Source organism: Prunus mume, linkage group LG1 (assembly GCF_029339155.1).
Source record: "Prunus mume cultivar Tortuosa linkage group LG1, ASM2933915v1, whole genome shotgun sequence".
Lineage (NCBI taxonomy): Eukaryota > Viridiplantae > Streptophyta > Magnoliopsida > Rosales > Rosaceae > Prunus > Prunus mume.
The window spans coordinates 10,202,013-10,225,680 of record NC_142698.1 but is presented as its reverse complement, the minus strand read 5'-3'; the positions used below and the strand labels follow the sequence as shown (position 1 = coordinate 10,225,680).

The 23,668-nt window shown below is 34.4% G+C and overlaps 2 protein-coding genes and 1 pseudogene across 2 annotated transcripts; all 3 read left to right on the top strand.

The window, feature by feature from the left end:
* Window positions 1-444: 444 nt before the first annotated feature.
* Window positions 445-6,544, top strand: LOC148920986 (uncharacterized; annotated as a pseudogene).
* A 1,130-nt stretch (window positions 6,545-7,674) lies between these two features.
* On the top strand, window positions 7,675-10,338 carry LOC103335141 (tRNA/rRNA methyltransferase (SpoU) family protein). The gene is made up of 4 exons (XM_008238146.3): window positions 7,675-8,123; window positions 8,473-8,770; window positions 9,522-9,572; window positions 9,910-10,338. Exons 1-4 carry the CDS (start codon window positions 7,846-7,848, stop codon window positions 10,312-10,314), a joined length of 1,032 nt encoding a protein of 343 aa, XP_008236368.2. The 5' UTR covers window positions 7,675-7,845; the 3' UTR covers window positions 10,315-10,338.
* A 1,144-nt stretch (window positions 10,339-11,482) lies between these two features.
* Window positions 11,483-15,217, top strand: LOC103335134 (Exostosin family protein). Its single transcript, XM_008238139.2, has 5 exons — window positions 11,483-12,085; window positions 12,603-12,889; window positions 13,129-13,361; window positions 14,463-14,620; window positions 14,813-15,217. Exons 1-5 carry the CDS (start codon window positions 11,651-11,653, stop codon window positions 14,912-14,914), a joined length of 1,215 nt encoding a protein of 404 aa, XP_008236361.2. The 5' UTR covers window positions 11,483-11,650; the 3' UTR covers window positions 14,915-15,217.
* Window positions 15,218-23,668: the final 8,451 nt, after the last annotated feature.

The window sequence follows — 23,668 nt, the reverse complement described above, 5'->3', positions numbered from 1 at the left end:
TTACTGATCAATAGACAAACTTTCGCGACACATTGGCATTAGAGATGTTCCATAATTATCAAGTGCAATGAGGCATCATTAATTCTTGATTTATTGTTCACACTTGGATCTTTGTTTCTCTTGTTTCGTGTATTTTATGGTTGTTTTTTTTTTTGGTTGAAAAAGTTAATCAGAATGATCATTACTTCTTAAGTTATTTGTTTCTATAAGTACTTAACTATTCTATCACATGTTGTCATGCTTACTGATGTCCATAGTTGAGATTCTCTACTTCATTTTCTTTCTAATTGTATTTTAAACGTGCAAAAGTGAACAAGCCGGGGCTAAACTCATGAATGAATTTGGAGGAAAAGAGGTTTGCAAAGGAAAGTCAGGAAAAGGAAAGACAAATAAGGAGTTGAACCTAAAGGAGAAGACAAAAACTATTTTCGGTTGAATATAGCTATGGAACCTGAATTAGCTGATATATTTCGTGAGGAGCACAACTTAGGTCACAAAAACGATGGTGGATGGAAGGCAGTTGCTTACAATACTCCTGCAAATATATTAGCTGCACAATTTAATCTCCAGATAAGTGCTGATAATATTAGAAATAGTGTTAAGTTATGGAAAAAGTTTATGGAGTAGTGAGTGACATATTAAGTCAAAGTGGATTCAGTTGGGATTCAACAAAAAAGATGATAAGTGTAGATGAAGATCATGTCTAGGAAGAATATGTGAAGGTAAATATATTAAAGGTTTTTTTTTATAAAGGAAAATACTAGGTTTATCACATTTTTATACCACATTGTGTACCACATCTTTAATAAAGATGAGGCCCATTGTATTGGTGAGCTCCATCTCTATCAGAGATGTAGTACACAATGTAATATAAAAATGTGATAAGCCTAGAATTACCCTTTTTTTTTTTTTTTATAAAGGCTTATTTATGTACATGCCCCCTATGTTTTCAAATTTTTCTTAGATTACCACATGTGTTTGCAAACGTCTCAAAATACCCCCCAACCTTTTAAAAACGGTCTCACGTTACCCGTTCCGTCAGTTTTATAGACGTTTCGTTATGTGCGTTGGACCCCACTTCATTTTAATCTTTAACCTCTTCGAATAAGGGTTTTTCAGTTCTAAGAAAGGGGGAAATTGGGTGAGAATGGGAAATTTGAGAAAAAGGCTTAGGGTTTGTGAAAATCTGAGGTTGGCTTCGATTTTGGGAGAATCTGGAGAAGAAATCATTGTTTGACATTAGACTTTAAGGCTAGAAAGTGCGAAGATGGTGATGCTTAGAGAATCTAGAGGTTGTCAACCCATATGTAAGTGGACCTATTCTCACTCAATTTTCTTGATTTTGGCATGTGCATTAAATTGTTGTTAGGGTTTTTTTTTTTGTTTTTTGTATACTTTTTGACTCTGTGCTGGTCCTGGTGTGGTCATTGTGTGGTCCTTACGTGTCCTAGTCTGATGTGTTGCTGGAGTTTTTGTTTTTTTTGTTTTTCATATACTTTTTCACTTTGTGCTGGCCCCAATACACCTTATGTGGTTATTGTGTGGCCCTTGTGTGTTACTTGTATAGTCCTTGTGTGGTCCTTGTTTTGTCTTTGTTACCTTTGTCCATTTGTTAAGTGAATCTTCCTCTTACACAGATAAAGATGCTAATAAGGTTGTCACATTTAAGTTTTTCCATGGAGGTAAACTAGTTAAAAATAGACAAGATAGCGAATGGTCTTATTTAGGTGGTGAAGTCAGTTGGTTTGATTATTGTGAGGTTGACTATATGTCCATGTTAGAGCTATTTGGAATGGCTAAAGATTTGGGATATGACGATGGGTATGATGTGAGTTTTTATGGTGAAGAGTTTGGAACTTGTAAACTCATTCAAATAATATCAGATAGTACGCTTTTAGCTTGTATGAGCACGGTACCTAAAAGCAATAGCAAGGTGATAGTTTTGTACTTGAAAGTAGCGAGCCTGACTTTAAGCCAAGTGGAGAATGATAGCAGTGATTAAGAATATTCTTGTTCTGAGGATGATGATATCAATGATCCAGACTTTGAAGACAGTGACTATGCATAGAGTGATGAAAAGATTGATTTATTGAAGAAGGATGATAAGTGGTTTGAAGGTTATGTAGATCATAGTTGCATTGACAATGATCCTAATGCAGAGGAAAATGATGAGTCAGACAATGGAGAAGAGTCACCTACACTTACCTGCCCAAATAGCTCTTCAAGTGAAGATGATGCAGTAGGTGAACTAAGAAGGAAGAAGAATAGAATGCCAAAAGGTGAAGATTTCAAACCTAAAATTGATATGGCAAACCCAGGTTTCAAAATATGTTTAAAGTTTGTAACTGCTGAGTTGTTTAGAAAAGCTGTGAGGATATACTCCATTAATTGTGGAAGGGAGTTGATATTTATGAATAATGACCATAACAAAATAAGAGTAGTATGTGAAGAGGGTTGTTCTTTTGTTATCCATGCTTCAAGTGTTAGTGGTAGCACTTACCTGCAGGTGAAAACCTTTAATCCTACACATGTTTATAGTAATGAGACTAAAAATATACATGCCACTGCTGGTTGGTTGGCTGAAAGATATTTTGGGCAGTTAAGGCTTAATCCAAATTGGACTGCTTCTTCTTTTACAGAGCAAGTTTACCAAGAATATGATTATAGACTATCTAGAGCAATTGTGTACAGAGCAAGAGCCATGACATTTGACATTGTAGAGGGGTCTTACATTAAATAATATGAAGTATTGTGGGATTATTGTCATGAGTTAAGAACCAGAAATGTAGGAAGTACAGTTATCATTAAATCTGAAATGGTAGGAGATAGGCCACGGTTTCAAAGGATTTACATCTGTCTTGCAGCCTGCAAGAAGGGGTTTTTAGATGGTTGTAGGCATGTGGTTTGCTTGGATGAGTGTTATGTCAAAGGGCCTTAGCCTAGGCAAGTGCTTTCTGCAATGGGAGTTGATGCAAACAACAGAATGTTTCCACTTGCCTATGCATATGTAGAGATTGAGAGCAATTCAACGTGGCTGTGGTTTTTAGAATTATTGAGTGGTGATCTTAATATTATGAATAGTCATGGCTATGTATTTTTGACTGACAAACAAAAAGGGTTAATAGATGCTGTGAATGCTTTATTCCCTCATGCAGAGCATAGACATTGTTTAAAACATCTATATGGAAACTTCTATTTAGAACATAGAGGTCTTGCTTTGAAACATCAAATAGAAGCAATTGCTAGGGCCATAACAGTGCCATGAGAAATGAGAAAGATGTTGGAGTTGTCTAAACCTACACATGATTGGCTTGCAGAGAAAGATCCTAGGCATTGGAGTAAGGCGTATTTCAAGAGTGATTCCAAGTGTGACATGCTTATGAACAACCTATGTGAGGCATTCAACTGTAGCATAATGGATGCTAGAGACAAGTCTGTTTTGACTATGCTAGAAAGAATTCGGTTATATATAATGTTGTTAATGGCTGGAAGAAGGGTTTTCTATGAGAAATGACATAGACAAGTTGGGCCAAGAATTAGAAAGATATTAGAGAAAAACAAAGAAAAAGCTCAGTGGTGCATTCCTAAGGCTGCTGGACAGAATAAGCTTGAAGTAATGCATCATAGTGGCCACAACTTTGCTGTTGATTTGAATGCTCACTCTTGTTCATGTCATGCTTAGGATTTGAATGAAATATCATGTTTGGATGCTTGTGCTGCAATAAGTTGGTTTCATGGGAATCCAGAGGACTTTTGTGATGCAGTGTACAAGAAAGAGGCTTATTTGAGAGCTTATGAACCAATGATTATGCCTATGACAAGATCAGTGAATGAAGATCAATTTACCTCTATTAATCCCTCCGAAATACCATAAGGCCTAAGAAGACAAGAAAAAAGGTTGTTGATGAACCTAAACAACCTACTAATCTATATAAGCTTCCTAGGTATGGCATCCCTTTAAAGTGTGGCAATTGCGGTGGAGAGTGGCATAATTGAATTAGTTGTAAGGTATGTGTCATTATAGGCTTATTGCTTTACATTTAAATGTATTTAATTTGGTTTCTGACTTGTTGACTTTGCTTATTAGGAACCTAGAAATCCTAATATAAAGCCTACTAGGAAGAGGAAAGTTGCCAAAGAAAAACTTGCAGTAAGTGCCACAGTTTCAACTATGTTTTCACCAATTAAAATTTCATATCATGGAAACTTCTAATTATTATTTGTTTTAGGTAAGAATGAGAGATGGTAGAGACCAAAATAGCGAACAACAGAGTATGCAATTAAGGCAAGGAAACAAACAAGTGGTTCCCATGGGCCTTCTCAATCCTAGGCATCTGAAGTAGCCCAGGCTTCTCAATCTCAACCATCTCAAGCAGCTGATGCTTCTCAATTCCAAACATCTCAAGCATCTGAACCTGCCAAACTATCTCGATTATAACAACATAGGAGGAGGATGAAAGATCAACAGAGGAGCCATTTTGTCAAAGATCATTTTTTTCATCATTGAATGTTGTGGAAGACTTTAATGATCCAGACATGGTTGTTGGTTTGTGGGATTATTGATGTCTGTTATGATTGGAACCTATTTTCGTTTATGCATATATTTGATGTTTGTTATGGTTGGAACCTGTTTTAGTTTGTTCTTATATTTGGTTTGTGGGATTATTCATGTCTGTTATGGATAATTGACCATTCAGTATGTCACCATTTGTAACCTCTAAATAAGTTACCATTCATAGATCATAGATCAAAGTTATGGTTTGAATTGTAAACAAATTACAATGAACAAACTTAACTATTGAACATTACCTTACATTACATTAGCTAATCATTACATTTCACCAAATTACATTATATTACACCAACTTAACTACTGCCAAAGTGTCTTAGATTACATTAGCATTTGTTCTCAAATTAAATTGCCCACTGAACTATTGCCAAAGTGTCTTACATTACATTAGCATTTGTTCTCAAATTACACTGCTCATTGAACTACTGCCAAAGTGCCTAATTCATCTTCATGGCAAACACCACCAACCAGGAAAGCAACATAGCAGCCCACAATATTTTTGATTTTGCTAGAATGTTTGCATTTTCCTTATCCACCCTATCAATTTTCCTCAGCAAACCAGGTATCAAAGACTTTGAACGCTCACACATTTCTGCATCAAACCACTGAAAAAACCTACATCATTTTTCTCCACTTCCTTGTATCAACCAAGAACAATGACTGAAAATTTCCTCAATTTTATCAATGACTGAAAATTTCATCAATTACTGACAATTTCATGACTAAGAACTCTATCAATTTGTGATGCCCAAAACAATGACTGAAAATTTGATCTTAAACATGCTTACCTTTGACTTTGGGCAGATTAGAAATCTCCGCCCTAGGTTTGAATTGGTCCAAGAAGTCTGCATTCGTGCTAACTTCCCACAATGACACCATTAGGCATGCCTTGCTTCTCTTTGCTTCTCTCATGTTTCCATAAACCCAAATCTTATACTCCACAATCTCCCAATTTCAAACTCCACCTCAAAGTTTTATAAACCCCTAATTTCTTCTCCAGATTCTCCCAAAATCGAAGCCAACCTCAGACTTTCACAAACCCTAAGCCCTCTTCTCCAATTTCCCCTTCTCACCCAATTTCCCCCTTTCTTAGAACTGAAAAACCTTTATTTGAAGAGGTTAAAAATTAAAACGAAGTGTGGCCCAATGCACGTAATGGAACGTCTATAAAACTGATGGAACGGGTAACGTGAGACCGTTTTTAAAAAGTTGGGGGGGTATTTTGAAACGTTTGCAAACACAGGTGGTAATATAAAACAAGTTTGAAAGCATAGAGGGCATGTACATAAATAAGCCTTTTTTAAATAATGTGCTTTCCTTTTTCTTTATGTTTTTAACAAATACTTGTAAGATTCTTATTTGAGTTTGATTATTTATTTGGTAGTCTCATGACGATGCTAGAGGTTTTCAATTTAAAGTTATAGGAAATTGGGATGATATAGTAGATTTGTGTGGCAAAGATAGAGCTACTGGAGAGGACGATGAAACATGTGTAGATGCAACTGAGGTTATGACTCCTACTAATGAAGTTGATCATGTTGATTAGATGGTGATACACAAGATTTATAAGATATTCATGTTATTGATGATATTTCACCAACCTCAGCAAATGATCAAAAGAGAAGAAATCGTGCATCAAATTCTTCTGATATTCTTCCTATAAAGAAAAGAGGTGCTGTCAAAGATGTTATTGCTGATTCAATTGTTAGAATGACTTTATCATTTGAAGAGTTTATCCGTGTTGATACTATAAAAACCTTGATCCAGTAGAGGTATATGCTGAATTACAAGTACTACTAGGTCTTAGTGAAAATGAACAACTCAAAGCATGTGCTTGGCTAATAGAAAATGACAAACAATTTCAGATGCTGAAGGCACACCCAATTGAGAAAAAAAAAAAAGAGTATGTTGATGATGTTTATTGCACGTGGGGAGTGATTTGGTTTGCTAATATGCTCTGTTTGTTTAAGTTGAGTTATTTAGTTCATCAAACAATTTTATTTATTTATTTATTTTTTTATACTTTGAGGAATACTTTCTATGTCTATTATCAGTTTTTTTTTTCTTTTGAAATATTTAATTTATGTCATTTATAATTTACATGAGCTATCAAAGCATTGAAATTTTCAATTTCTTTATTTACAAAATTCGAAATACATAAATCCAAAGGTTGAAATCTTCAATTGTCAGAAATTGAAACGACAGAAATCTAAATTCCTTTATTTTAGAATTCTATGTAATTTGCAATTCCTTCATCTAAACGGAGCATAAGATCCGTCACATAACCATCAGTCAGAAAGTCATAATCCTTTAAAAGTGAAACATTCAAAATTTCAAAAATAATATACTTTGGGTATATTTGTTTGGAAAAATAAAATAAGAGTGCTGCTATTTCTAGTCATTGTCCTATTTCCCAACTTACTATGTAAATTTGAAAAAACACAAACCTATCTTTCCACCTATCATTATTTGTAAAATGCCTTTTAATTATTGATTCAAGCAAACTCTCTATTCTCTTTCTTTTTCATTTTTTCATTTATTTTTTCCTTTCCTTTCCTTCTCTCTTCTCTCTCTATTTCTTTTTTTTCTTCTTCATGCTTTTATCCTCTCTCTCTCTCTCCTTTTTCTTGTTTTTTTTTCTTCTTTCTTTGCTCTAGTTTTCTTCTTCCTCCTTATTTCCTTGTCTTTTATCTCTATGTTTCTCTTTGTTTTCCCGTGTTTAAAATGTCACATGGATTATTTTCAAATGGCTTAAGAACAAATGTACTGCCACATTTAAAAGTTAACCAAAAAACAGAAAAAAAGAATTAATATTAGAGAATCAAATTTACATCTTCAGATTGCATCTCCCACATTGGACCAAAAATCACATTTACATACTCGAATTTACATCACCCCATTGAAGTGGAGATGCTCTAACGTCCCTAAGAATAAAAGAATACATTTATGTGTTTAAAGTGAAATAAATAAATAAATAACAACATGTGCTACAGTTATTCACAAAATTAGCCGCCAATCATCCTCAAAATCTTTTGAATATTTATTTTTTCAGAGGTTATAAAACACTTTTATTTTTTGTTGAAGTTTAATTGTAGATTTCTTCACAGAAAAAAAACAAAAAAAATTTCGTTTATAGAAGTTCGAATTACTATCTTTTGTAAACACTTCTTCAAAAACATCAAGAGACCCGGCCTCTACCATCATAGCCCAAAAGAAATCTTCAGCTGAATTCGAAAGGAATTTTTTAAGTGAGTAAACTTGCAAGGAGAAAAAAAATGCAATGCTCTAACATCATCTCACTGTCAACCATTCACCCCAGAAAGCTCAAAGTTTGGGACTTGCACTCAGAGTTATCAGTTGGTCCAAGCCAAATCCATACCCAGAGGCAGAGCAACTTTGAAGACTATGATGTAAAGCTTCATCTGCCTTCCCATGTCAACTCCATAACAAGCACCTCTAACCCATTCGTGAAACACTGCCACAAGCTTCGACAGAGTTCATCTTATCGCCACAGTCATGGTTCAGCTCTCGTTGTGGGTGCTACGCCTATCAGGTTTCATCTTTATCCTTCTCTTTTCCACTTGAATCTATGTGGGTTCTTTGCAATAATCAGTTTACTTGCACAAAACTCAGATGGGTATATGCTATTTTTCTTGTCCTGTTTGATTGCTGAGAAATTGGAGAAAGATGAAAAAGATAAAATTCCAATGTTGAAATCTTTATTCAGTGCATATGGAACTGGAGGGAAGGTTTAATTTTAATGTTCTATAGTTCTGTCCTGTTTTTGTGTGTTACTGCTACTGTATTGCCGTCTAACTGTGTTCCTTGCATTTGATTTTGATTTTGTTTTTCCTAAACATAATAAAACCTGGTATTATGTATGATGAAGTTTTCATTTTCAGGGAAATATACAGGTTCCAAAGGTCATCGCAAGAGAAACCTGTTATAATAGATTGCTTGCTTCTACTTGAAAAAGCTGAGGTCCCTGAGTGGATTGATGATTTCTCTGTTCGTATTGTGGAAGTGAGCTCTGTTGTGATGAAAAAACTTTCGGGGATGCAATCAACTGAATCTATTGAAGCAATTGCCCTAATGAGAATGCCTACCAGTTTTTCAGATATAGATTCTGAAGAAAATGACGTAAACTGTAAGGCATGGTTTCCATCACTCCATCGAGTTCTAGTCCTTGATGGTGTCCAGGTGACTCTTTCACTGACCTAACATTATTACGTCCTATCAATTTTTCAAGTGTGGTAATCTCGCACCTTTGATTTTAAAGATGGCATCATGTGCCTCTTGGCTGTGTGGATACTGATTTAGTCTTCTGCCATGTAAAGCTTTCCTAGTGTTGAAGCAAACTGTCAGAAACAATGGCATTTTGCGAAAGTTTTTCCTGTGCCCAAAAATGAAATTTCAAACAAAATTCAGCATCGTTTTTCTCTGAAACTTGTACTTGTCAGCTAAAAGTTAAATATTGGGCTGTAATTGTTTGGTCTTTGGGTGGAAGTTCCCTGATTGGTTTGGCGTATTCTGTCGTTTCTTTATGTTCTTGTTATAAAATTAAAGCCCAGCGCCACATTTCTATTCGGCTTTATCCAAGCATTTGGTAATGGCCATTCTGGTGATACAGCTTTTTTCTTGTCACAAATTCTGCAACTCAATCACTTGATATTTCTTTCTATCATAAAGAAAATATGTGCTTGTATTTTTGCAGCAAACTTTATCTCTTCGATCTAATTGTTGCAAGGAGAATGAATTTCTTTTTAAGTTTCTCTCATCTCTGTACTTTATTAATTGCTGAGGTTGTGGTAAATTTTGTTTTCCCGTGCTGCTTGATTTTTTCTTTATAAGAAAATGTAAATGTGATGTCTTAGTTCTGAGATCAGGCATTTGATTTCATTAACTTTATGGGCAATTGTATCAGTGATCAATAAAAAATCATTCACTGCAGGATCCGGGTAACCTTGGTACGCTGCTCAGATCAGCTATGGCTTTTGGATGGGTAAGGCATTTGATTTCACTCTCTTCTTTCCTGTTTATTTATTGGTTGTTTTATTTTTAAAGTTTTTATTTATTCTTTTATTTTGAGATGCTATGTTTTTGCTTTTCCCAACCTCTCATATGTATATGCTTTAATGCTTATGTGCCTGTTATCTTAATCCGACGTCATATTTTAACTAGATCCATTGAATAAACAGCTGGGGCAAGGATGAATCATACATTACTCCTTGGTGCTCCCTTTTTCTGATGCTATCTTAAAATGCATCTATTGCACTTTCTTGTGTACTTTGATAACTTTTTCTTAATTTATGTTTTTAAAGATGTCTAATATTCAACAGAATGGTGTTTTTCTTCTTCCTGGATGCTGTGATCCATTCAATGAGAAGGCACTTAGAGCTAGCCGAGGAGCCTCGTTTCAGCTCCCTATTGTTTCTGGTACCTGGAATCATCTTGAATCCCTGAAAAATGAATTCCAAATAAAGATGCTGGCTGGCCATCCAGGGACCGATGAAAAACTGAAGCCAGTGTCTCACCTTTCTCAAAAGTTTGCAGATTCTTTTGCAGATGTGCCGCTGAGCTTGGTTTTGGGCAGTGAAGGGAGTGGGCTGTCTGAGAAATCTCAACGGCTATGTGAGCTTGTAAGCATTCCAATGGCAGGAGAGTTTGAGTCACTCAATGTTTCAGTTGCAGGTGGGATTTTCTTGTATGTGTTACAGCCTAAAAACCATAAATCTTTAATGTGATTCTGTACACTTTGGGATGGTCAATATCTGTGCAAGTCTCCCTTTCAAAACCGTGCGGTTTCCTTTTCTGAAGGGGTCATGCGTATTCAGAGATTAGGAGGGTTTTAGACCTCCATCTACTGGGTGTTGTGATCATGCTTTGGGGTGTATATAACATAACTAATAATTTGAAGCCATAGGCCAACAAGCCCATAACATAAATGAATCACTTTATAATGGGTTGCATAGTTGCATAGTCCATTCAACATGACAACTTGGAACCTGGTTCTTTCCATCTTGGATTGTCTTTTCAGGCTCCAACCAAACTCGATGTTTTCTGATTGGGTCTTGACCCAACTCAATTATAAATATGAATATTTATACTATATTTTATCAACATAATGGACCAAGAAAAAGAGCACATATTCTCCATGGAAATATTTGTGCTCATCACTTTAACCCAATATATATTCTCACCAACCTTCTCAACATAACAAGTGTTCACAAGCATACTATAGTTAACTCTTTGCTTTGTATTTGTAGAACCATACTTATGTCCATAGACACTTGTTAAGTGTTGAGAAATGTGGTAATGATACACCTTAGATGAATGTGAGCAAAAATACTCCCTCGTCAAATATGTCATAACCCAAAATTTGCACCTTCTCTCACAGACCAAATGCCACTTAGATGTGTTAAAAATTAATTTAACTTCCCTTGGTAGATTTTCAGAATGGTAGGCACATTTTCCACTATGATTCACGTTTTTTTTTTTTTTGGGTTAACAAAACACATCAAAAAAGCTTATCACGAGAGTAACCAGTATCAAAAAGTGAATCATGCAATTTTACAACCCCAAAAGATAGCAAACACCAAAACTTTTGTTTTGCCAAAAAAATACCAAACCTCAAATTGAGAATTAGTGGGCCCTAAACTGAGTACCAGTGTTGCCTAAACCGCCAATTTACTAAAGAGTATTTCTTACTTTCCCAAAAAAAAAAAAAAAAAAAAAAAAAAAAAAAAACAGAGAGAAAAAAAGATTTTTCTAATTTCCCTTTTTTCTGTTTTTTTTTTTTTTCCTTTAGGTCCAACCGTTTCTTTTTCTAATTCCCCACGAAAAAGCAAAAAAACAAACAAAAGTTTTTCCCATTTTTAAAAATATTTATATTAGTCAGGAACTTATAACTTCAATTTGGTTGATGGACTCACTTGACAATGAAATCTTGATTGATTTTACTCAAAAGGAAAAAAGAAAAAAGAAAAAATCAATCTCCAAAGTCCAAATCGAAGCAGCAGCGAAGGCAGGCGTTCGCTTAGCTGAGCTTCTTGTTCCCACTTGAGAGTGGAGAGAGAGCAAATGAGTTTGGGCAAGCAATCGCAACCGCACTCACAGTCGTCTTCTCCGATGTTGTTCTCTTTACAGGGATCGCTATTGACTCTCGCCATCTTCACTTTGCTTTCCTTCACCTACTTCTCTCTCAATTCCGTCCATTTCTCCTCCTCCCCCACCATTCACATCTCGGCCGATACAAATGAGCAGTTTTCCAATATCTACCACTCGCCGGAGGTGTTTCGGTTGAATTTTGCCGAGATGGAAGCGAAATTCAAGGTCTACATATACCCCGACGGCGATCCAAAGACGTATTACCAGACGCCCAGGAAGCTCACTGGCAAGTACGCCAGCGAGGGCTACTTCTTCCAGAACATCAGAGAGAGTCGGTTCCGTACGGACGATCCAGATCAAGCTCACCTCTTCTTCATCCCTATCTCCTGCCACAAGATGCGAGGCAAGGTATTAAGTTTATCTGATTCTGTTTGATTTTGTTTGAACTGTTTGGTTGCTGAGAAAATTGTGGGAAAGTAGAGCTTTATACATGGGGCTTTTCATTGTTGCTGTTGCTGTGGATCTGACATATCTCAAAGTCTAAATTTTTGTGTGGATGAGTTTTGAATTTTACTAGAGACATATAACTACAACTAGTGCAACTGTGGAGATGAACTATGCAGTGACCCATGGTTTTATTTGTTGCTAATTTCCATTAGTTTCATCTGTTCTTATTGGTTTTTCTAGTCTCTATGTACCAATGCTTCGAAGCATTTGGTGGTTTGTGACTACTAACACATAATACACGTAAACTCCATTGGTGGATTTTGTTTATGTTCCGATGCCACCTTATTTTAACAGATGTAATTGTTTGAGAGTCTAAGTTTGCTTCACCTCGAATGGGAATGGTAATGCCTAAATGCAGAAGACAAACTTCTTACTCTGAATTTGACCTTTCCTATGTTGGTATATAATGATTTTTCAGAATACAACTTATGACGAAATGACCGTGATTGTTCGGGACTACGTGGAGAGCTTGATATTCAAGTATCCTTACTGGAACCGAACCCTAGGTGCGGACCACTTCTTTGTCACATGTCATGATGTTGGGGTGAGGGCAACGGAAGGATTTCCACTTCTTGTAAAGAATTCGATTCGAGTTGTGTGCTCCCCTAGCTATGACGTTGGGTTCATTCCACACAAAGATGTTGCCCTTCCTCAAGTACTCCAGCCATTTGCTCTTCCAGCAGGAGGAAACGATGTGGAAAACAGGTAATATAGAAGGATATCAGTTTCTTGTATATATTCTGTTATCGCTTAATGAACTACACATCCACTATGTATTGCTCCCTTTTTGGATTAATTTCCATAGTTCATGGTGGTTGACCTATTGGATGATTTGTTTTATAAGTTAAGACATGTGTCCAAATGGAAGGTAATTATCACTTTGTTGCAACTAGATTTAGCCTAATAATATAAGTTCATTAATTAATAGGAGGCATGCTTTACAGGACAACCCTCGGTTTTTGGGCCGGTCATCGGAACTCCAAAATTAGAGTTATACTGGCACGAGTATGGGAGAATGACACAGAACTTTACATATTGAACAACAGAATAAATAGGGCTGAAGGGAATTTGTTATATCAAAAGAAATTTTACAACACCAAGTTCTGCATATGTCCTGGCGGTTCCCAGGTCAACAGCGCTCGTATAACTGACTCGATCCATTATGGATGTATTCCTGGTAAGAATTCAAATCTTATTGTTTCTTGCAAATTGCAATGAGAGGTATGCAATGATTTTATCTTCTATCCTTGCTTGAATGGTAAAAATCAATGATCAAGCCATGTGACCATATTATTTTTTGAAAAAAGAGAGAAATAGAGATGGAAAAAAGAATCAGAAAAGACAATTTTTCCCATACTATGGGGAAGAAAGACTGCCTTCGCCTGAGGAATCTTTCATCTTTTCTTTCCCCTTCTTTGTTTCTTTGGTTACAAACTTCTGTTCTGGCTGCTGCTTTTATGTCCAGCAATCTCTCTCTCAGCCTCTCTCTCTCTCTCTCTCTCTCTCTCTCTCTCTGTGTATGTGTGTATATATATATATATATATATATATAACTTTTATTCTTCAAATATTTTTAATTTTGACCAGAGATTTCAAGCTAAGTCAGCCTCTCCTTGCAGATGTCTCTTTATTTTTGTTTCTATCCTTCATCTTTGCTTTCCCCTTCTTTGTTTCTTTGGTTACAAACTTCTGTTCTGGCTGCTGCTTTTATGTCCAGCAATCTCTCTCTCAGCCTCTCTCTCTCTCTCTCTCTCTCTCTCTCTCTCTCTCTCTCTCTCTCTCTCTCTGTATATGTATATATATATGTGTCTGTGTGTGTGTGTATTTATATATAACTTTTTTTCTTCAAATATTTTTAATTTTGACCAGAGATTTCAAGCTAAGTCAGCATCTCCTTGCAGATATCTCTTTATTTTTGTTTCTATTTCATTTTTATTCAATGGGTACGTGCCTCAAGTCTGTGTTCAATGTAGTACCGATCAAGTAATTAGTGCTGCTTTGCTTATCTAATGGGTGTATGCCTCGAGTCTAATCTTTAATGCCACTCATCAATGACTACTGTTCAACCAGTATTTGGGGTGCAGTTGCACTTTCTCTTAGGACTGTACATATTGACAGTAACTTGAGGGGATTCTTAGTGATTAATTTTTCTATTGACAAAACATGGAAGTTCAATTTCCTATCTGACTTTGTCCTTTTGATTTTAGCTTGAGATGTAATGTATACCTTTCAAAGTCCTTATAATTGTTTATCAGCTGATTGGTTTGATTTCTTGCAGTAATATTATCAAATTACTATGACCTGCCGTTCAATGACATTCTCGATTGGCGAAAATTTGCTGTCATACTTACTGAGAAGGATGTGTATAACCTTAAACAAAGTCTTAAGGATATACCGTATTCAGAGTTTCTTACACTTCACAAAAACTTGGTTAAGGTAAAACTTTCATTTACAATTAAAAAAATCTTATGCACTTCAATTTTTATGTAATAAATCTGTTTCCATCATATGTCGTTTGTGGGTGTCTGTGATTGTTAGTGAAGGCGTGTTTTTAAGCGTTGCTTATACCAAAAGTATAAAAGTTGGAGGTTAGTAAGAAATTCTTTTTGTGGCTTGTTCTTTTATCAGGTCCAGCAGCACTTCCAGTGGAATTCACCGCCCGTCAAATATGATGCATTCCACATGGTCATGTACGATCTTTGGTTGCGCCACCATGTTATCAAATACTGATCTTGCCTGTTAACATTTTGTACACTTTCTGGCTAGCAAATCGAAGGCTTGTAAATCACATACAGTAGTCTCATCCTTCTCCATGATCTTTGATGAAGGAATTAAAAATACAGGTAACCAAACGATCTTACTATTTGTTCGTTCTTTATATGGGGAATATTCCCTCTTTGTACCTGTCATCATTGTTTGGTTCTGTACTTTCTTGTTTTAATAGAAAACCAAGAGGAATATTCTTTGTTATTGGACTAGGTATTGTACCACTTTTTGCCTCTAGAATTGGATGAAGCAATTAGGGTTGCGTAAGTTGCAGTTCTTGTTACATTTTTTGATGACTTGACCAAATGGGAGCGTGATTTATAATGATTATTGCATTATCTTGACATAGTCTATTGGAAGATGGCCTACAAGCCAATCTAAAACATACTCAGTTTTCCATTCATTCCTTTCATTAATTATTTGATGAAGGAAAGAAGAGAATCCAGCCATCTCCTACTCTTTTTCCAGGCCACTTTTAGGGGTGACAGTCGAGCCGGGTCGTACCATGTCGTGTTTAGGTCATGTGTACCCTTTCAAGTTTGTGTCAAGTACTAGGGAACCTAAATGAATCAATTCAATTAATCGTGCAGATAACTTAACGTTGACTCAACCAATTAGCTAGTCATGAGTCGAGACACATTTATCTTGAACCCAATCCTCAAGATCAGAAATTTCCCAATTTCATGGCTTGACTGGGGTACCATGACCAGTTCTTCTATCTGTGCTAGTAGGAGTAGCCGTCTCCAATTGTGGAGAACCTATGGAGTGTAAAGCATCACTAATGCCAAATCAGAAACCCTGCAAGGACCCAGACCCTGTTACCCTTGTTATCCAGGCCATCAAACTTATATGTTGACCTTAGTTGAGCAATACGTTGATCCCAGTCGAGCAATACCCAAGAGGACAAGAACCATAATGAAACTAGACCCAAGAAGGTAATGTCAAAAATACAAAAAACCAAAAACAAACCAACCAAAGAGTAAACGTCAGGACTTGTTTTAAGCCGATTTGGATCTGGCATTGGTGGTTATAGAAGCAAACACCAAAGATTGCAGGCCATTGAACTCAGACCAGCTTGTAAATAAGTCTCAAACCCATTGGTGCTTTTCATTTTGAATTATTCTGTTTGGACACAATACAAAAGGTACTACCAGGTAGCTTAGGTTCCTGTAATAGTTGAGCTCTCACCTGACGAGATATCGGCATATATTTTACGCGAAATTAAACTTAGCAAGTTGTAGAATTTATCTAGCAGAGCAGACTAAATATAAAAGTAAAACCATTCACACTTGAAACACTCATTTCCTCTTGCAATGTCAAGCTCCAGTGTCCTTTGGGACATCAAATATACAGCTAACAGAAGCATGGACTTTAAATGGAGGAAGCAGAATGGGCCTTTCTTTTTTCTTTTCTTTTTTTGTAACAAAGAGGGCTAAGCCCAGACAACAACTAAACATAAATCAGTCTAGACCTTAAAAGGCCATCCCTGTCTTCTTGGAGAACACTGGTAATACCACTAGGAGGCAAAACAAAGCAGTGAATACCCATTTCCATTGCATGCCCTATCTTTGCCAGAGTCAGCAGCAAAGTTAACCTCCCTGAAAACATGAAAGATTCTGCAGTCCTAGGAACTCTTCCAATAGACTCTGCACATGTTCAGCAAAGTAAAGAGGGGGTGATTCGGCTCCAACTTAGCATTCAAAATAGGATAAAAATGAGTTCCAAATTCGAACTACATGAAGAAATATATATATATATAGACAGGCCCATTGTCAAACTATTTAGAAATGGACTGCCGAAAATACCCATTGATCAGAACATGAAATTCATAGTTACAAAATAATAATAATAATAACAAAAAACCAAAAGACAAATAATGGCATATGGCAATATGTATCCATCATAAACCTGGTCAAATGAATGGATGAAATTATGACATGTGGCAATATGCATCCATCCGTGACATGTGAGATGCATGGCAAAAATGGGAAAGTTTAATCCTGTGTGTTCTTTTTGAGGTGAGAGATTCCTCTGTACGTCATTAGGTTTTGACTGTTGAGAAATTGAGTCCGAAGTCTTGTGTTTGTATCTGTAAGCTTGAGTTCAACAAACCCAGTTTTGTCTCCTATGTCTCGTGCATCTCGTTTCCACGAACTCAAAGATTCCTTCCAAACCCAATCCCATGCCAACCTCACAAAACCCTAATAAAATTCAAACATTAAAATATGTCACATTTGAGACAACGTTATCCAATTACAGTTTGAAAATGATGGCTCTAGTTGCTTGTGCATTTCGGCACAGCTGCTCTCTTTCTCATCTTGACAGTTCGTAATTATGAATTTGTTTTAGAATTAAAATAAAGATTTTTGTTGTTGTTGTTTTTTTTTTTGAGAGGAAAGGTGAGGAGAAAACAATGAGAATAGAACAAACTAAAATTAAAATCCGTTACATGTGTCATTCCTTCTCCTCGGTTCACATCTTTCATCTGATTTCCAACATGTAGAGGTTAAATGACCAAGATCCCTTGCAGTTTGTGGTCTCTTATCATTTAATTTTTCTTTTAACCACCCTAAAATTACAAATTGGTACACCATTAGTTTATCCGTCCTTTTTTTGATGTGACATTTGGTGGGTCAATTTTTTGCTTACATAGATGTCAGAGTTATACCACATGAAAAACTACATGACCGCTCAAGATATAAGGCTTATAGAACACTTACTACCGGTTGCACGAAGAAAATATGTTTCTAAAATCTCGTATACCGCAGAGGTTCCAAGTTTAAATTTCTTGCATTAATAAAGACAAAATGAGTCTTTGCTAAAGTTTTTTTGAAAGCTTGCAATTGAATGACGTTTAACTTTTTCTAAAGTTCCTTTTATAAAATATCCAAATATGCCCAACAATAACTTCGATTCTTTCAAAAATTGCACCACTGCCAACTTTCTTAGATTTTTTTTGTAAAGTCTAATGGGAATTCATCGTTCACTTTTCTTTTATATTAATTAGTTTCGAATATATTTACTTTGGTCTTTTCATATTTCAGTTATGAATAAATTATGTTAAATTTGGCTGTAAGCTGATGAAGCTGTCTCTTGAAAAATTAAAGCCTTGTACGCACCTTTTTTCTCAGATTCCATTTGGTTGTATTCTTGTTGTTCCATTCTCTTGATCCGTCTCTTGTATCACGCATCACAAAATGCTCATGAACCATTGGTTAGGCCAACTGTCTAAGCATAGAGGCGGCCAAATCAATCAAATCTACATTTTTCAAACTAAGATGGTGATTGGTGAATGTATGCTAGCATGGAAATATAACATCATATCCGAGCAATGCATCAAGAAAGTCTTAAGTGAGGCGGTCTGATCATGTATCACGTGTACAACCATTCTCACAAAAATAGACTTCCTGCATATTATTGGGGGTGAGACCACCATAGGGCCTTATGAAAGTGATCGTACAAGTGATGTGGACAGACCTCCTCATCCAACACTTTCTTTCTCCATTGATTGTAGGTTGTTTCGTGCTGTTAGATAATAAAGTATCTGAAACCAGTAGAAGAGTTAGGAGATGCGACATAATCGTAGGAGGAGGAGGAGCTAATAATAATATCGACGTTTACATCATGTCATAAGCACCAAATTTGAATAGTTCCAAAGCAAAGCATAATGAAGCACCGACATTAAATACCATAAAACGACATATCAACAACGAAATTCAAAGTATCTATCCTTGTCATGTGCTATTTATATTTTAGTTAAAATTTTGTTAAAACACACGCAAAAGTTATTTTAGGAAGTCTTTAGGAGTCTTTTATCTCTCTTCAAATTTAGGAGCTCTTATAGAGATCTTCCTATTTTAGAGAACCCATTACGGATACTCAAAGCTCACGTTTTAGTTCTTTTTTGTTTCCTTGGATGACCACAAGTAAATGGCCCAAGTTACAAACATGATTGGTAAATAATTTGTTCTACTCTCTAAATATATACTAACTTCTCAATCAGCGTTCATGCACGTAGCAATAGGCTTTTTATTTTTTGTATTCATTCTTTTCTTTTAATAAAAGATATTTTTGTTGGACATAGACTCTTATTTCCTTTTTATCTTTAATTATTTACTAGCTTTTGTGAGAGGCTTTTTAAAAAAATAAATAAATATATTTTAGAATTAAAAAAGATAATGGGTAGTTGTGTTCCATAAAAATAGGATTCATTATTTGATTTTTCTTTTAATTTTAATTTTTTATATATGAAAAAGTGTGAATTTATCATATTATCCTCATTTAATTATAATTTCAATTCTTAATATTTGCATTAACCAAGGGTATTTTCCAATATTTTGAATGTTCTACTATTCTCTGCCTTTTGCCTTATATATATAGATATTTTAAAATATAGACTATCGTTTTATTTATTTTTTATTTGAAAATTTAACCATAGCTCTATATTTGCATTAGGAAGTAATCACATTTGTTCTATATTGTTCAAAGATATATATGAAATCAACTAAATATAAAATTCCATGAAAAATATTTGCATTTTGCAGTGGAATATGTAAATGCAAACCTATATATTTCCATCCCCTAAATTATGAATTTAAAATATTATATTGCCGTATAAGTCGATGACGAAGAATATTAAAATTTGAGTGGGTTTTCTTAGGAGAGGTAGAAATTATGGATCCAAATTAATCCAAGGGTGGATGCAGAAGGAGACAAGTCATACGTGTTGGCATCTGGGCATAAACACCGGCTTGTTGATGCTCTTATTATTCAGACAAATCGATGGGTTAATAAGGCTATTTCAACATGTATTATTATTTTATTGGGAGCCCACTAACCTATGATAGAAGAAAAATAAATATTCCCCATGATTATTCTTTTAATACACACAAAAAATATTAATCTTTGTGTTAAGGTTAGATTATTACAATTAAGTTAAACGACAGTTCAAAATACATTCGGCCTAAAATAATATTTTCTCTCATTTTCATGTTTGATTTGTGTAGTAGTATTAGGAATAAAAAAATTATTCAGTTTTGCAAAATACCCTTTATTATTCTTTATTTAAAGTTATTAATAGAAATTGGTATTTGAAACTTAGAATAAAGATAAGTTAGTTCAAAAAAATTGAATTAAATGCTTTCTCAGGTGAGGGGGAAAAAGATTCCCAAGAAAGGCCCATTTGATTCAAGGTTTAGGAGTTTGTGAATAAGTTTGAAATTGCATTCTATGTTTGGTAAGTGCACTATTGAGAATGCAATTATGGACTTATGGGTATATGGACTTTCCATATAAGGGGAGTTTCATACCCTTGGATGAGCCTGGGAAAATTTTCTCCTCACTTGGGAAAGCATTTAAAGCAAATTTTTAAGACTAACTTATCCCTATTCTATTTTTAAAATACTATATTTTACCCTTGAAAAACTCTTCATATTTCTTTCTTTTTAATAAAAAAAAGTTAAAAATATTATTGGAAAATTGAAAAATTTTCATTCCTAATACTGCATAAATGGAACATGAAAATGTGATAAAATGGTCTTTCCTAATTATCATTTCCCAATGTTTCCAAACATAACATCCTTCATTCCCATCTCATGGGATTATACATGAGAAGTTCATTCTCAAGAAGTTTAAAGCGCGAACCAAACGAGCAAGGGTATGAAATAAAAATTTCCCCATACATGAAAAGTCCATACCCATAAGTCAGGTATTACATTAATGGTGTATTTACTAATCATGAATTTGAATTCTCACAAGGAATTGAATTCCGCTTATGGAGAATTCCTTTGTTTACTTCACATCAATGAATTAAAAAGTAAGCGGGGCTCACACAAAATTATGAATTGAATTCCTAATTTTGGAGAAATTCAATTACGGAATGGGAGATGGTATTCTAATTCCTGGAGAATTCACCCATTAAGAATTCATCTTTTTTACCCATTATATCCTCACACAATTTTCAAAATTCCAAATATGCCATCTACTTTAACCCAAAAATGAGGACATTTTAGTAATTAATACCACTCATACCCCAATTCCATATAGTTTAGTAAACAACTTCAATAGGAATTCGGAATCTAACTCCCCTCAATCCATATGGTTTAGTAAACAACTTCATTAAGAATCTGGAATCTAATTTTCCTCAATCCAACTCCTCATCAATTCAATTCCTCATAATCCAATTACGGATTAGTAACATGCCATAAGAAGAATAGATTTACCAAACATAATAATGTAGTTTCATACTCATTTCCAAACTTATGATTCATACAAACCCTCAAATTTGACGTACCTAATTTGAAAACTTTAGCATCATAAAAGTATATTTCTTTTCCTATTAATAGGTTTAATAGTTGTACTTTGGATGATATGACAGGGGTTAGCCATTTTCTTCTCAATTGTCAATTCCTTCCCAACCTTAGGATTGATCATCTATTAAGAGTTGTGGTCAATGATGAACTCCTCAAACAAGAGAGAGAACGAGAGCAAGTAGATTCGTATTTAATGTATCATTAATATGAATAAGACTATACACTGATTTAAATACATCAACTTTGGTCTACCTAGTAATAGTGGTAGGACAATTCAGTTGAACAATGTAATGAGCATTTTTTAAGTACATGTATTTTAAATTGGCTCTTCTGTGATAGAGCACTGATATGGCAAGGGGAGTCCTACAAAAGTTTTTCTAGCTAGATGCGGTTTAATGATCAAAATTGTCTATTATATCTGTTGAAAAATAAAATAAAAACAAATCGAGAGCCATTTAGTCATTTGATTGGTATAACAAATAAGAAAACTTAATGTTTTTATTAAACACTGAATCATCACACTTTAGTGTTAACAAATTTCAATTTGATTATTTTTTGCAAGAATGATCATTGAAGGCGACCTAAAAAATAAACTCTTTTGATTATTGCATAACATTGCAAAATAAAAAGTAGAACGTACAAGGTAGGAGAAGTTATAAAGGAAAATATCCCTTTACTCAAGATTTTTTAATATATTTTTAATACAAGCGATAGCTACAATGGAGAGAGGGAGTTTCTCACACGTACACACACTACTAAGGTGCCAAGTATGTTTGAACTTAAGAGCATCTCCAAGGGATATGTCAAATACCAAACATCAAATTTAAATTTAATGGCTGATGTGACAATTTGACATTTACACAGTTTTACACTCCATCCTATATGTGAAATAAATAATTATTGTAACGGTCATCATTTAAGATAAAGAAGAAAAAAATAAAAAAGGAAAATAATAAATGAAAGTAACAGCCAGTTGTCTTTAAAAAATAATAAAAATATTCATTTCACATCTTGCTTTTGGGATGTCAAAAGTAACGGTTGAACCTCTAGCATTCATTCCACATCAGCTTTGACAATTCGGTTGGAGTGATGTGAGATATTATTTCTAGCCGTTAAATGTTTATGTAGCACTTTTGACATATCGGTTAGAGATGCTCTAGGACTACTGATCTACAAATCAGGACCTTCTTTTTTACTGGACTAGAAACTGTTCGAACACAATTTTTTATTTATTTATTTATAGTAATTGTAGAGAGATATATCATCTCATTATTAACCTCACTTCACTTTTGCTCTATTTTTATTTTAATGTTTTTTGAATGAAAGTTGATGCCCAATTAAATTTTCTTTAATATTTCCCCAGCTATATTTGTACTGTTAAATACTTCAAGATTCTTTCCCTTATTGGTCTTTTGAAGAAGAGCATCTAATCCTTGAGCTTCTTATCACTTTCCTGTATATAACAGGAGGCCAATCATATCATATATGCATGTAATTTAGTTCAGTGAATTGGTATTTCTTTGACCAAAAGGAAAATAAAAATAAAAAAATTGCTATCTTAACAAGAGAATATTAAGAAACTTTCAAAATACTAAAAGGGTGAAAAGAAAGGGCTAGCAACTAGCAAGTGGTCAATGTGTATAGAATATCTATATATGTTATTACAATTTACAGATCAGAATATTAAATAGTATTTATAAGACTACTTGTCGGGTTTAAATGTATAATTATATATATGCATGTACTTGTTCATATATGGGTTACATTAATGCAGTGCAGCCCTGCCAGTTAAAAAAAATATATATGAATTTGTTTTGTTTGAACTTAAAAAAAAAAAAAAAAATATATATATATATATAAAGCAAAAGGCAGAGAATGATGAAATATTCAAAATACCAGAAAATGCTCTTGGTTAATGCACATTGAGAACTGAAATTATTAATTAAATGAGGAGAATACAGTAAATTCACACCTTTTCAAATTTAAAAAAATTAAAATTAAAAGAAAAATAAGATAATGGATCCTATTTTTATGAAACACAACTACCCATTATCTTTTTTAATTCTAAAATAAATTTAATTTTTTTTAAAAAAGCCTCTTCAGATGCAGAAGCGCATGCAAAGAGGCGTAATTATGAAAACAAAAGTAAGCAAAGCAATATTGTTGATTTGTCGGGTGTTGGAAATTCAAACCTAACAGAGCAAACCAACCTATGTAATTTAATTACTTTTTTTTTTACTTAATTGGATTAAATTATATGTGAAATCTGGAAAACCAGCTTGGGCTCATTTTTTGCTTCTCTAGAAAACACATTTGCTCATAAGAGCTTCTTGCAAGCGCTTTTATCATGAATATATTGAAATTTTCATAAGAAATTAGAGTGTTGCTTAGAAAAGCACTTGTGAAT

Coding starts and splice junctions, on each gene's coding strand:
- LOC103335141 (XM_008238146.3), top strand. CDS start 7,846: ATGCAATGCTCTAACATCATCTCACTGTCAACCATTCACCCCAGAAAG. Junction 8,124..8,472: donor GTGGGTGCTACGCCTATCAG/GTTTCATCTTTA, acceptor TTTCATTTTCAG/GGAAATATACAGGTTCCAAA. Junction 8,771..9,521: donor TAGTCCTTGATGGTGTCCAG/GTGACTCTTTCA, acceptor CATTCACTGCAG/GATCCGGGTAACCTTGGTAC.
- LOC103335134 (XM_008238139.2), top strand. CDS start 11,651: ATGAGTTTGGGCAAGCAATCGCAACCGCACTCACAGTCGTCTTCTCCG. Junction 12,086..12,602: donor GCCACAAGATGCGAGGCAAG/GTATTAAGTTTA, acceptor ATGATTTTTCAG/AATACAACTTATGACGAAAT. Junction 13,362..14,462: donor CCATTATGGATGTATTCCTG/GTAAGAATTCAA, acceptor GATTTCTTGCAG/TAATATTATCAAATTACTAT.